We start from the raw sequence: 13642 nt of genomic DNA on the forward strand, positions 1-13642 counted from the left end.
AGAGAGAGAGAGAGAGAGAGAGAAAGGCTTTTAATGGGATGATCTCATTCTAAGATTTAAATTCAATATATTTAGACTGGTTGACTGAATTGGATCTTGTGTGTGGGTCTCTCTGTGCATGTGTGTTTCCTCATGTGTACATATTTGTGATTGTGTGGCTGTAATAAATTTTTTTGCAGATTTTTGTCATTTAACAAGTATATTTGAGGGACCCTCAGCATGTTCAGCATTTTTTCAGCTGTCCATTTTGCTTTTCCAATTTTTCTGTTTAACTTATTACTATTGTGCTAAATCATACTATTTCTGCTATTTTATAAGATTTGTGCTTAATATACTATTTCTGCTTTTATAGGATTTGTGCTTAATATAGTATTTCTGCTAAATGTAGTATTTATGCTTAATCATACTATTTCTGCTTTTCATAGTATTTGTGCTTAATATAGTATTTCTGCTAAATTTAGTATTTCTGATTAATTATAGTTTTTCTACTAAATCATAGTACAGTATTTCTGCTTTTTATGGGATTTGTGCTAAAACAAAGTATTTCTACTAAATGTAGTATTTGTGCTTAATCATACCATTTCTGCTTTTTATAGGATTTGTGCTTAATATAGTATTTCTGCTAAATTATAGTATTTCTGCCAAATTATAATATTTGTGCTAAAACATAGTCTTAATTTAAAATTACAATATTCATAGTTCATCACAGTGTCTCTGGTAAATCACAATATTTCTGCTCTGTTGTACTATTTTTCTAAATCATAGTGTTTCTGTAATGTTTAAGTATTTTTGGCTAAATATATTCTTTCTGTTATCTTATACTATTTCTCCTAAATTCTTGTATTTTTGAGAAGTTATCATGTTTCTGGTAAGTTACAATATTTCTGCTAAATTCTGCTATGCTATTGTATTTCTGCCAAGTATTATGTTTCCTCTAAGATATTGCAGTTCTGCTAAGTTATTCCATTTTAGCAAACTTCTTTTGCTTCTGCAAAGTTTTTACAATTTCTGCAACTTTTCAGCTTTTTCAGCTACTTTTTGCATACAGCTTCAGCTTTAAGCATCCACACTGCATTTTCGCAGGAAATGCAAATTTTTCTAGTTTATGTTGCTTTAAGACATCAAACAAACACGAGGAAGACTCACGTAGCCCATGTAAGTGGAGTCCACATCGGGGCTGACCCGGTTGGCAGTGGCTTCTCTCTGCTGGAGGTGATACCGCCCTGCGTCCAAAGCCTGGTCCAGCTGCCTGAGACTGGCCTCCAGCTGGCCTGGCTCACCTGCACAAAAAGCACAAGCAGATCTACATAAACAGAGAAGTAAAAGTTTCAATAACACAAATCTTTATTAGCATGCTTGTGGTGTTGAATGGGGCTGAAATGGCATGCATTAGTCTGAAACGCAACATACCGGCAAGCCATCGCAAACAAGAGCTCAGTTTTATGATATTAGATGTGACACAAATGTGGACGCACACTACTAAAAATGCGGTGGTTATTCAGTGAGTGAAAACTCATGCCTGCATGCAACTATACAAAGATTTATCTAGATGGTTGGACATCCAGCCTGTTTAAAAAACAAAAACAAACGTGATTTAGTTGACGGCATGCGCTTCTAACTCGTGCTGTTTCCTACCAGAGGATGATTTCAGTGTTTTCTCTGTCAGTTTTATATAGGCCTCTGGGCTCTCTGGGATAACTACATCTGGGAAGAGACATACAACAGACACTACTTACAATGCACACACGACTCTGAGGGATCTCTGAGGGATCTCTGTCTTCGATTGAATTAAGTCTTTAACTATTTAACAATGAATTTGTAGTGATTCCAATGACAAGTGTTTACGTGTGAGCTCATTTTGTGCTTTTCTTATTTATAAAAAATATTATAGGTTGTGTTCTTGCCTGCAGACAAATGTCACATGTTAAGCTGCTCTGCTGTAAAAAAAAAAAAAACATGGTACTTTCTAGATATTTATTTATTTTTATTACACTGAATTTAATTGACATAATTGAATCTTTATTAATTTTTCACATCCACCCCTCTGCTGACAGGGCAAATGTGTGATGTCATCCATGCTGTTACTGCAAAACTTTAAACTATTTATTCTATTAAAGTCCTATCCTATCCTATTATATGTATATGTGTATATATGTACTTAAGCAAGTCCATCAAAACTGTTTATTTCTGGGAAATGTTAAATCAAGCTAATCATCCATCAGACCAACCTGATAGTGCTGTGGCAGCCGTCCTCATATACTCATCCTCGTCCTCTTGCCCTTGGCTTCTTTCCCCATTGCCTCGTCCTGAGGGGCTCTCCAGGCCTCTGCTCAGATCGTAGTCGTGGTCCCACTCTAACGGGATGGAGTCCACGCTGGCCGGGGTGTCTCTGCCTGAGCGGTCGGCCCGGACGAGAGCCACAGTGCCCGAGGCTGGACGCGCTGATGTCCGGGGCAAAGAGGAGTCGCTCCACTGCATTTCAGAGAGGTCTCCTCCATCCTCCATGTCCAGCTCTCTGTCTGAACCGTCGAGCTCATCGTCTGCAAGCTGAGTGAGACAGGCGAGACGAGAGATATAGTTAATGTTGCAATTTCAAACTAAAACATGACAGAGTGCAGTTTCTAAGGACTAGGTAGGTGAGCATGTGTATTGAAATGTTGACATCCTAACAATCATGCTCAGTGTCTTTGTCCGGCATGTTTACACCATGTCAGGAGTGTGAAGATGTGTTTATTTTAACATCTTCAGGTCCTGGAAATAAGCAGAAGTGCAACTTGTAAATACAAGAAAACTAAAAACAAAGGAAGTTGCCACTGCAATGAGAGTTCATGCTTCATTTCTGACATTTCAATAGGACATGTTTTTCACATTAATTAGAATTTGCTTCACAAAAACACATCTGCTTGCACTTTCATTCAGACTGTTTGCCGCGTACCCTTTGACTCAAATCTGCCCTGAAAGCTTTCTGCATGTGGGGTAGAAAATTCTTAACCTGCTCCTAAATATTGTCGTTAGATGATATTCAGAAATTCGGCAGGCTAGCTTTCTTATTTTTACTTACAGGGAGTCGTGTGAGTTTCTTGTAGTATCTGTCCACTCGTCCGAAGACCTCCTGACAGTATCTTTGCAGCTCCTCCAGCTCCTCCTCGATGACAGCTGCATCCAGAGGTTCACTCTTCTCAATCAGAGCATCACCCTGCCTGAACACCAGCTCGATCTTCCCCGTGTTCAGGTAGATCTCCTGCTGAAACGCCTGTTGAGAAACACGTTTTGTTTTTTTTTAATTTACCCAAAATTAACTAGACCTGTCAAAAGCAGTTCTCAAGTATTGTGATTTCAACAAACAAGAGAGAAAAGACAATAGTATGCTGCCATGCACTCAAAAAATCGTCTTACCCTGAGCTGTTTGATTTTGGCCTGTACGTCACACTCGGAGAAGTGCTCTATGTTGGTGAGCTGTAGGTCCATCTCAGTCAGCCACACCAGGATGCTGTCACGTGCAGTCTCAAACTCCTCCCTCTGGCTGATGAAGTGCTGTGACAGACCAACAGCCATGCTTTATGATTTCAGATTTTGGATATTTGTTTTCAATAAAGCCAGTGCCCAGAGAAAGAAAAGAAATAAGCTCAATGGCAAGGGTGATTTCAAAAATCTCACTGTCCTCAAAGAAAGCTACCTTTAGCCTGCGTATGACTGCAGCCACCCTCTTCTGCAGGTTGTCCCATCGCCTGTTCCCATCGTGGACCATTTCCCTGAGACGGTAGGAGGAGTCTGTGCGGTTTTCCCGGGCCAGACGACGATACTGCTTGTTGATGAGCTCTAGCTGGGTCAGGAACTCCTGCACCTGACGCTGGAAAGCCTGCAACACACATAAGTCCAGAGGAAAACGGATATATATTACACTATACAAATACACAAAGATTACAGATGGTTATAATGGTTATATATGGTTTAAGTTCAGATGATATATCGAAAATAACAACTCTGAAAAGTGAAAGTCGCTGCAGTCGGCTAAAGACTTGATTCAAAAATAAACTTTGAATCAAAATCCTTAAAAAATTTGAAATTATGTCTAATTAGGCTCTTACATGTCAAATCTAATTAAAATCCTAAAATTTTACAATTCTACTACAATGAATTCTCTGTTCAGCCACAAGTAGGACAGTTGGCGAAGGCTCAGGCGAGTCAGCTAGCAGGAATGTGCACGTGCACAGTGACAGACAGCAGCAGCTGAGCAGACCAGAGCAAACGAGTTTCTGCAATGTGACACTCTTCTTACTTCTGTCTCGATCTTCTCACATCTATCACTGTATTTTAACTGTATAAACACATGCAACTTGTGCAGCCGAGGCTGACCTTTACTCTTTGTTGTGTGAATAAATGTTAAATATGCAAACCTCAAACTTCTTGAGCTCCTCTTTAGCGACGGTATAGAGAACTCCAGAGGAATTAGGCAGGGCTGCTGTTTTTTCTGAGGTCTTGAGCCAATCCTCAAACCTGCTGTAATCATCCAGGAACTTCTGCCACAACCTCCAAGTTTCTTCAATCCTGCAGAGAAACAAGTTACAGTATGAGGGAGGTTGAACGAGCTCACTAAATGTTCTGAAATCAATATTTGTCACTGTATTACTTGTATCAGAGGTGATAGCAAATTGTCATGATTCTGAAGCTGATTGAGGATTTGTTTGAATTTCAACACCAGTGCAGAATCTTGTTGCAAATTAGGCAGAAGATGCACTGACTTGAGCCTCCTCTCCATGGACATGGCGCAGATGTTCCTCCAGCGTCGGTCCAGCCCTCTGGTGGCCTGCTGGATGGAGTCGCACTCAGTCTCAGTCGAGCAAGCATCGCAGTCGTGCAGCAGGACTTCGCACAGGTTCAGCACCGACGCCACGCCTGTGCTGTGTTTCTCTATGTCCCTTTGCAGCTCCTGGAGAACATTCAGAATAATTACTTGATTTTCAGGACCCATCTCATAAAGTTTTCTGAGAGAAAGCAAGCTCCTCTGGCACCATAAATTCATTCAGATAAGAATCAGCCCTCCAGGCAAACTACAGTAAATCCATGTGTAAGATAAGTACATCTCTGGAAGAGGAACGAGGTTAGTGGGGTCCCAGAATCCAGACCAGATTTAGAGAAGCGTCTTGGCAGGAGGAAGTCTATTGACACCTACAGAGCACTGAACGTAAACAAACAGCTAGAGTCATGCTTTGATTTCCTCATGTGCTTCTGTGTCATTTTCCACCAACTTGCTTTGAGTCATACGGTCCTGCTATAATTAAGTCTTTGCAGAAAAAGACACACATTATACATATCTGCTTCTATGTGTTTGCAAAGGTGCTTATACATCTGAGCATTGCACTGTAGGTTTGGATGACCAATGCCTACCACATGCTGGCCAAGTTCTGTAAATTCAAACAAAGGATGAGCACTTGTTTTCTTTATTCTGTTTTTTTTATTACCTAAAAGGCCCGTGAACACATCAGTAAATTAGCCTAGTAAAATTTACGCGTGTGTGTCTGGTTCCCACCTGCTGTTGGTTGAGCTTCCTCTGAATCTCCTGGTCATCACAGGTGGTGTAGACGATGGGCTTGGACAGCTCGGTCTCAATGTGAGCGAGCCATGACCGAAGGCTGCTCATGTTTTTATCCAACTGCTGTACCGCCACCAGGGTTTCCCTCAGCTTCTTCACCCTGGAACAAAGTCAGAGAAGAAGTCAGTGTCAGTACTGGTACGACTGTAAACTGTAAATAAGGGAAATCTAACGGTTTGCTCAGGTGGGTGACAGCATATAATATAAATAATTTAAAAAAACTGAATATAAAGGAATATGGTGGTAAATTACACAAGCAGGCTTTAAAGAAGGAACTAACCAACCTTAGCATAATAGACTAAATCGAGTGTTATTTCACATGTGAGCAGATTCGAAGCCCATATGACAGCTGGGGACCATTTTGGATCTGTAAGTTCCAGACATTTTCAAACACTGACTCCTGCAATCTAGTGCTGTTTATTAGGTGGCATCCAACTACAAGTTTTGTTCAGTAAGTGCAACATTCAGCACCTCGCCCTGCAAAGCAATGCAACCCTGTCTGTATGTCACCACACGGACGCAGTAAGAACGAGCGGCCGCTCTTTGTTGCATAAACATACCGAGGCCCATAATGTTCTAAAAATAGATGCATTTAGCAAGTCTCCTCCACCTCATATAAAGTCCATCATTACACGACTGGCTGCACTGGGGTATGCAACCTGCAGCTGGATTTTGCTTTGCATGGGGTGCTGCATGATATCAGTTGCACACCACATCTCCACTTCCTAAACCTACCGTCACACTTGAAATACTATAGGATAAAACAGCTTGACTTTTTACATCACAGGGAAATAAAGTGAAGAGCTTTACAAGTAACCCTCATCAATGACAGACTGCAAATAATTCAAATAGGTAAACATTTGTTTAACTTGCTTTTTGTATGTGTTTGCACAGCTTCACTGCTTCCATTCGGCCCAGATAAGATGTGAGCCAACAAATGATGCTGCTCTCACATGAACACCAACACACAACTGTCTTTTTGTTTTTAGCCTCCTCCTGAAAAATACCAAGTAGCTAAGACTTAAAAAATATTATTAGCACAAATTAAACCAGATGTGCACTCATGAAGCTAAAATACTTGGGGCAACAAAAACCTCTATATTAGGCACTAATGACCTAATTAAAATATTATTTATATGCACTTCTACAAACGGTAGCAGGAGTATGTTAAAAATGCAACATAATGCATATGATTTACAAGAGAAAACAACATTTTTGAAAAAAAATATAAATATAAAATATAAATTGCAATATAAATTCTTAAGGTCATCCTGCCTGCTGACATCGCAGTCGCAATCCAGCAAATCCTCCTCGCTCGTGCATCCTTCCATATTATCCGTACCCAAATCCAAAACCATGGGGGTGCGGGATTCCTAAAGACAATCTTAACCTTAGGAAGTGTCAGTCCAAACGCTCTGTTTCGTCTCTGAGCAGCACATGGGACTTTCTCTCAACTCTGTGTGTACAGAGTGGGAGGGCCAGCAGGTAGTGGCAGGGTGGCACAACTGTGACTTATCAACTGTTGCTCTCCAAGGTTAAAAAAAGAGAAGCTCCAACAGATATGTGTGTGTGTGCTCAAGTGCGAGTGGAGTGACAAGTGCTGCTGTTTCTAAAAAGAGACTTATAGTCAGAGGCATGTGCTGCAGAGCTGGACTGTGCTGGAATATCAGACACACAGAGGGAGTGTGAACGGCAGTAAGGACTGTAAACTTTGCGCTTGTACACGCAACTCGATGGACAATAGGACAATAGTAATAAAACATGGCTTCCACTGAAAAGACAAAATCCAAAGACTATGAAAATGTTAACTTACAACACATTCTGCTCAGTCTGTGAGAGGAACAAGGTCACTCTTCGTGTTTTGTTTTAGCAAAGGAAGGATATAAGAAACAAAGAGTCTGCAGCTGTCTGTGTGAGGTTAGAAAGAGTTCTCCTTTTCCTCCCTCCCCCAGTACAGTCCCAGAGGGGAACTGCCGGAAGACAGCAGACCGGGGCAGCTAGAGGCAAAGTTTGGGCCAGGTCACTTTCAATTCACTAATCCTACGTTGCTTACAGTTCTAGTTTCAGCGTGCATTTTTTAGTACCTTTCATATCAGCACTGAAACATAGTGGAGGAGTGATGAGGAATGTGACCTCTCTCTCAGCTTCACTAAATGAATGCCCCACTGATGCTGGTAAGGAAATTCCTCAGCAGCACTGTGGGAAAATTAATTCCCCACAGGCTCCAGTTCAACTAGTACCTCCTTGTTCCCACTAGGGGCCAGATTTACCACAGCATTAAACTGGGTTTTGGCATAAAAACTGTACTTTTGGTATTTACACAAAAAACACATGACAAGCTTGAGTGAAAGCAATGGGAACTGATCCTGTTGCATGTATTTTTAGGACTTCCTTTCTTTAGGGGCAAAATATAGGAAGGAGAACATATAAATCATGCAAACTGATTTACTAACATTTGTAACACTTTTGCAATTTACTAATTGCACTGATATTTAAAAAAAAAAAGCATGTCTTTTTTTGCAATTGATATTGAAATGACAACAGCACAACTTCTATAAATCACCAATAAAACTAACCACACCTATGGGTGCTATTTAGGGACTGTACTCACATGCTAGTTTGCCCCATTTAGTAAATCCGGCCTGCTTCTTATCAGCATTAAAAAACATTTAATTCAACATAATGTCCTGGTATTGTCCTGACACTGAAAACTGTTCAAACTTTGAGACAGCTTGGGAAACCTTTACTATTTAACTTTGTGATTTGGACATGGACCCTTCCTTTCAAGTCTCGTACACCCACCTGGCTGCAATGAGATCCAGCAGGTGTTGCCAGCGCTCGCTGACTTTGTTGAGTTTGTGCTGGATTTCCGTCGCCTTGCTGTCTTGGCTGGCCCTGGCCAGACGCTCACCCATAACCTGCAGCTGCTGCTTGTTCTCCTGAGCGACACTGATCTCCTCCTGGTAGTCCTGGTGTGCAAACATACATGAGGTTAACACAGTGAGGACTACAGCGGTTCAGTGCTGTAGTTTAGCTGTATTTTAGTAAGTCAAGACTGGCCATTTTCAGACTTCAAAACAAGCCAGACTCAACTCTTTCATTTGTCTGTACTCGATACTTCTGTATCAAAGCATACTCTTTAGTAGTTTCTTTACAAGTGCATTAGACTGTTTTGAAATTACCTTGCGCAGCTTTTCAATCATCTCATCGATACTGATGTCCCCATTCTGAGAGACTTTGCTCTCCATCTGTGTGAGCCACTCACACAGTTCCTTATTCTTCTCATTGAACACAGCCCACTCATTCAACTTCTCGCTCACCTGCTGCCTGCGCAGGGAAAGCTGAGGGGACACGGGTGGAGACAGGGACAAGAGAAGGGGTGAGAGTGAGAATATGTGACAAAAGCAGTATCAAAAGTGAGCATATCAAGAGAAAGAATATAACTGGTGGAAGATAAATTAAATAGAAATTAATAGGATTTTAAAAACAGAAACCAGACTGGAGCAAAGTCCTTAAAAAAAAAGACACAAAAAAATGGCAGACACAACAATGTGTGTGTTTGCGTGGATGTACCTGGTGGCAGACCTCCTCCCACTGGCGCTGTAGCAGCTGGAGGCGTTCTTGTAGAACTGTGATGTCATCAGCACTCACCACGCCCTCCAAAGAGTCTCTCAGCAGGAATAAGGAAGTAAGGTCATCGGTCCAGCCCTCCACGCTGCTCTCCAGCTCCTGCATCCATGACAACGAGAAATTAAGTAGGAAAAAAGAAGCAAGGCAAGCAGTCCCCACGTTCAAATGCAAAGACAGGAGAGAGCATGTCGAGAGGGTTGATTAAAGCAGGAAAAACCACAGAGCATGCCTGCTGAAGCTGAGCTGCAGCACCTGCATCCCCCGAAACACTAAGAAAATGCAAAACAGCAAAGTGACAATGAATGTTAGAGGAAGGCGCGGTGCCAAATGCTATGATTCGACATTGGTTTACTGTAAATCCCCAAAATAACAGCAGCGCATTATATTCAATGCAAAAAACAGCTACATTCAAGGCTAATAGCAGATAAGGTAACAGAGGCATCCAACCTTGCATCTCCTCCTCCGTCATTGTGACGGTTTTGCTGTGCTGTAATCATTTGCAGACCCAGAGCATGTCTCCATTACGCAACTCACACACACACACAAAAAGGAAGCACGCACACACACACACACACACACACAGGGATGCTCTCTCTCTGTCTCATGCGCACGCACCCTCTCTCTCTCTCTCTCCCATTCTCTTTCCCCACCCCCTTTCTCCTCAGCTGATTCTATGTGCAGCTACTCACACGGTCCTCCTCCTCCTCCACCTCCTCCCCCGAGGAGCAGCCGAGGACGTGTGATGCATGAAACATGACTGCATACACTATTGGGTGGAGATGAAGTAAAAGAAAAAAGAAAAAAAAAGAAAGATAGGGCCTGGGTCAAATTAAAAAAGTATTTAAATTGATAAAGGGTCACTTAAAAAAAACAACAAAACAAAACAAAAAAAAGTTTCGTAAATGACATGTCAAAGGAAAATAAAGCTACCCTGACTACCGCACACAAGGTCACGCAATCAGACAGCAGACTGATAGAAAAGGGCGTTTTTTCTGTTTCTTTTTTCTTTTTTTTGTTCCTGCTCCGTCTGTTTGTCCGTTTATCCCCGCAGATAGATTAAAGAGGTAACGAGAGGACATGCCCGAGTTTGTTGATGTGTGAATGTTTAGACAGAGAGAGAGAGGGGGATGTGACTGATGAGAAACAGCCAGTAGGATGGAGAGTGGAGAGAATCTACATATCAACACTTTCAGTAAAGCATTAAGCTAAAACAGAAAAATGAAGAATATTTAAAAGAGTGTGTATGTGTGTGCGAGAAAGAGAGAAAGTATCATATTCTCCTCACCTTGCATCTGATTTGCTCTGAGTGCAGCTCCTCATGGTGGTCAGGCAGAGGCACAGACAGCTTTCTCTTGAAGGCCCTCAGCTTCTCCAAAGACACATCTATGCCCTTCTCACATCGCTCCCAGTTCTATGCAAGCACACGCACAGTAAGAATTAGAGCAGAAAACCCCCCCCCCCCCCCCCCCCGACACACACATAACACACACACACCAACTGCAGACCTTCCCATTTGCAGGGAAGTTGCTGTGTGTTCTTCTTGCAGCCATAGCAATGGCATCGCAAGCAGTAAAATGCAGAATACACAATTACAGACTAACAAGGACACACATCACAAGGCTGAAGTCAGACCCCATCACTTACAAATGGCCCAACTTAGCTCTGAAGCTCTCAAGTAGCAGCTCGAGAAAGAGTGATACAGCATAAACAGCTCTCTAACAAAAAACAGGGAGGTTCTGCTCCAGAGGACGTGGATTACAGCTATTTTTAGAGACTAAACAGCAGTCCAGTTTAGGATAAAACATTACAGTATTTGGCAAGCAGTGGAGAAAGGCAGCATACCTGAAGCAAGAGTCACAGTAAGAGAAGAGCCAAAACAAGACTAGAAATGCTACAGCAGCTGATTAAGAGCAAACCAGGGAAGACAACACAGATCACAGGGGAAAGAGTGTATGACGAAGACCTTCAATGAAAGAGCCAAAACCCCGGATGTGTCTTTAAACTGCGTCACTTAGTCCCGTTTTAAACAGGGCACTATCACAGCTTCTAAAATCCACCTCGCTGGGTTCAAATCATTACAGCTCACTGCAGTGTCTGCAGTCTGTGTGCGTGCCTGTATGTGTGTGTCTGTGTTTGCCCTGGGCTGGCACTTTTTTTTTTTAAATCTTGGTGCCATTTTGTGGTGCTTGAGCCTGAGTGTGTGAGCAGAGAGGCTCAGCTATTTATATAAGGACAGAAGAGTGCTCCATCTCTGCACTTCGCTTCTTTTCAGGCCTTAAGGTGCAACGCTGCATAATTAATGTGACAACCTGGCTCCACTGTCCTATATGTACAACTGGGCATGCTCAATAAAGGCTCAGACGGGCCAATGCCCTTCAGCACCCTTCACAGCACCTTTCTACACTGCAGTATGTGGGAAACATGGCTTAGCCTACGTACAAGAAAGACTTGACGTTGTAAAAAACTAACTGCTGTAAAATCACTGTAACAATAACACTCAGGAAAACATGAACCAGATGGTGCTAGCAATCACGAGAGCAGGAAAAGAAAAGTATACTTTATGAAGATTAGTTATTCTCGAAGCTGGCGTCTGACCTTCAGTAAGCCCTGCAGCTGCCTCCTCTGCTGGTCCAGGCGATGGTGGGCATGCCTCCACCTCTCCTGAATCTCCATCAGCTCAGTCTGCAGTGTGGACTCCGCCTTGGCGTCCGCTGACAGCAGCAGACTCCTGCCGGCCTCTACGGTGAGGATGTAGCCTCCTTGCTGCCGCTGAAGCACTCGCTCCCTCAGCTGAAGGAGCAGACATGAGGCAGAGAGTTTTGTTATCAGATCAGGATTTTGATGTTTTTAGGTTAATTTAGTGCTCAATTAAGCTTTGCAGTTTGAAGAGTGAAAGGCTCAGGCTATAAAGTTTGTTTTTACAGTCTTTTTTTTTTTTTTTTTACAGATTTCAAAAGAAAATTTTAAAATATCAGTACAAAGTTAGTATAAAAAGCAAAAGAGAAGATTTAAGTAATGAGGCTGTAAATGTCTTGCTGAAGCTTACCTGTATCTGATCTAGCAGGTTTCTGGCCTGCTGCAGAGCCACTGGTTCTCCTGGCTGATGCACATCTGGATCACGGGTCACTTCCTGTAGCCATCGGAGCAGCTTCTCTGCCATCTCCCGGTAGTTCTGCCACTGCCGAACCAGACTATCGATGATGCCTCGCCGCTGTTGTGCCCGCCTCACCACACCTTGCCACTGATTGCTCAGCAAAGCCAATTTTACACTGAAGTCGTAACTGTTAGCATGGCAAGAGAAAGAAAAGCGTGTTAGCGTCCCTCTGGCCTTAATTTCCCTGAAACTCCTAAAGAGATTTAGCAATTGTCTGCGTGCTTTTACCTCTTATCAACTTGTCCTTGGTCCAACAAACGATGCCCGTCACTTATGATGGAGTAAAGAATCTGCTGTCTGCTGAACATTTCTGCCTGGAACAACTGCACATGCACACATATGAATCAATAAAACACTGCACGCAATCAAAGAAAACACTAAACAGCATAGCAGCAATCCTTTAATGTAACACAAATAAGCTGATATATACAGACAACCACTGACCTCATGGTCTCTCTGTTGCTCCAGCAGACTCTGGTAGTTGCCTGAGATCTCAGCACCTAGCTTCTTCTCAGTCTGAGTCAGGAAATCCATCCAGGCCTCACACTTCTCAAGGAAACTCTGCTGCTGGAGCAACACCGACTGCAGTTTACTGGAGACGAATAGAGCCCTCATTAGAGACATTTACATCACCACAAAGAAGATCACTATAGCACTGTGTAGTCACAACTCTGCATGTTTCTACTATTAAATTCATCAAACATTTACAGTTTTCTATTGATTTTTTATGATATGGCAGGTTGTAATCTAGCATAAGTGAAGGACACATCTCTATCAGTGTCAGTGTAGCATCGTTTCCTTTTTATCAGCTTCTTTATTAAAAGTGTATGACTTTTGGGACCTTTTGTTCCATGAATCAACATTATTATGGATTTCAGATGTTTTCCAGGTCAGCCACTTATTTAATAATGACTAAGTGACTAGTTAAAGACTTAAATAAACACTTAATAAATGACTAACTGTGAAGTCAGACAGTATAAACATCTCAAGTTCAACAGTCTGAATAAAAAGACTTCGCCCATGTTTGTTACGTCCCCTTCAAACATGCACTCCTTTCGATAATATGACTTTGTTTGAACTGGTTGGCGTCATGTCTAAATGCTCGCTCTGGTCACTTTTGAGAGCAAACTCATCAGGTTGGTTCTACATTTACAGATCACTTTAAACAGCATGCACGTGTCACATGTCTCAGAATGCCCAGAATGCAATAACATGAGAAAAAACACTCTAGCACACTTGTATCCGCCTGCCATGCTGTAAGAATT

At 42.1% G+C, this 13642-nt stretch overlaps 1 protein-coding gene across 8 annotated transcripts in view; it reads right to left on the reverse strand.

The window, feature by feature from the left end:
- Positions 1–13642, reverse strand: part of syne1a (spectrin repeat containing, nuclear envelope 1a) — a 150867-nt gene that overhangs the window by 19324 nt on the left and 117901 nt on the right. For 6 of the 8 annotated variants that reach the window (XM_026193859.1, XM_026193861.1, XM_026193860.1 and 3 more), the window contains 17 exons: positions 12822–12969; positions 12606–12700; positions 12270–12504; positions 11819–12013; positions 10509–10634; positions 9167–9322; positions 8776–8934; positions 8396–8562; positions 5531–5693; positions 4743–4930; positions 4398–4548; positions 3677–3859; positions 3397–3534; positions 3062–3253; positions 2229–2547; positions 1636–1704; positions 1147–1280 (listed from right to left, as the gene is read on the reverse strand). In XM_026193859.1, coding sequence (XP_026049644.1) covers positions 1147–1280; positions 1636–1704; positions 2229–2547; positions 3062–3253; positions 3397–3534; positions 3677–3859; positions 4398–4548; positions 4743–4930; positions 5531–5693; positions 8396–8562; positions 8776–8934; positions 9167–9322; positions 10509–10634; positions 11819–12013; positions 12270–12504; positions 12606–12700; positions 12822–12969 — 2818 coding nt within the window. Of the gene's footprint in view, positions 1–1146; positions 1281–1635; positions 1705–2228; positions 2548–3061; positions 3254–3396; positions 3535–3676; positions 3860–4397; positions 4549–4742; positions 4931–5530; positions 5694–6868; positions 7915–8395; positions 8563–8775; positions 8935–9166; positions 9323–10508; positions 10635–11818; positions 12014–12269; positions 12505–12605; positions 12701–12821; positions 12970–13642 lie in introns of those variants that run through there. The other 2 variants (XM_026193862.1, XM_026193866.1) reach the window with 2 other exon arrangements.

The sequence above is a fragment of the Astatotilapia calliptera genome, chromosome 15, assembly GCF_900246225.1.
Source record: "Astatotilapia calliptera chromosome 15, fAstCal1.2, whole genome shotgun sequence".
Classification (NCBI taxonomy): Eukaryota; Metazoa; Chordata; class Actinopteri; order Cichliformes; family Cichlidae; genus Astatotilapia; species Astatotilapia calliptera.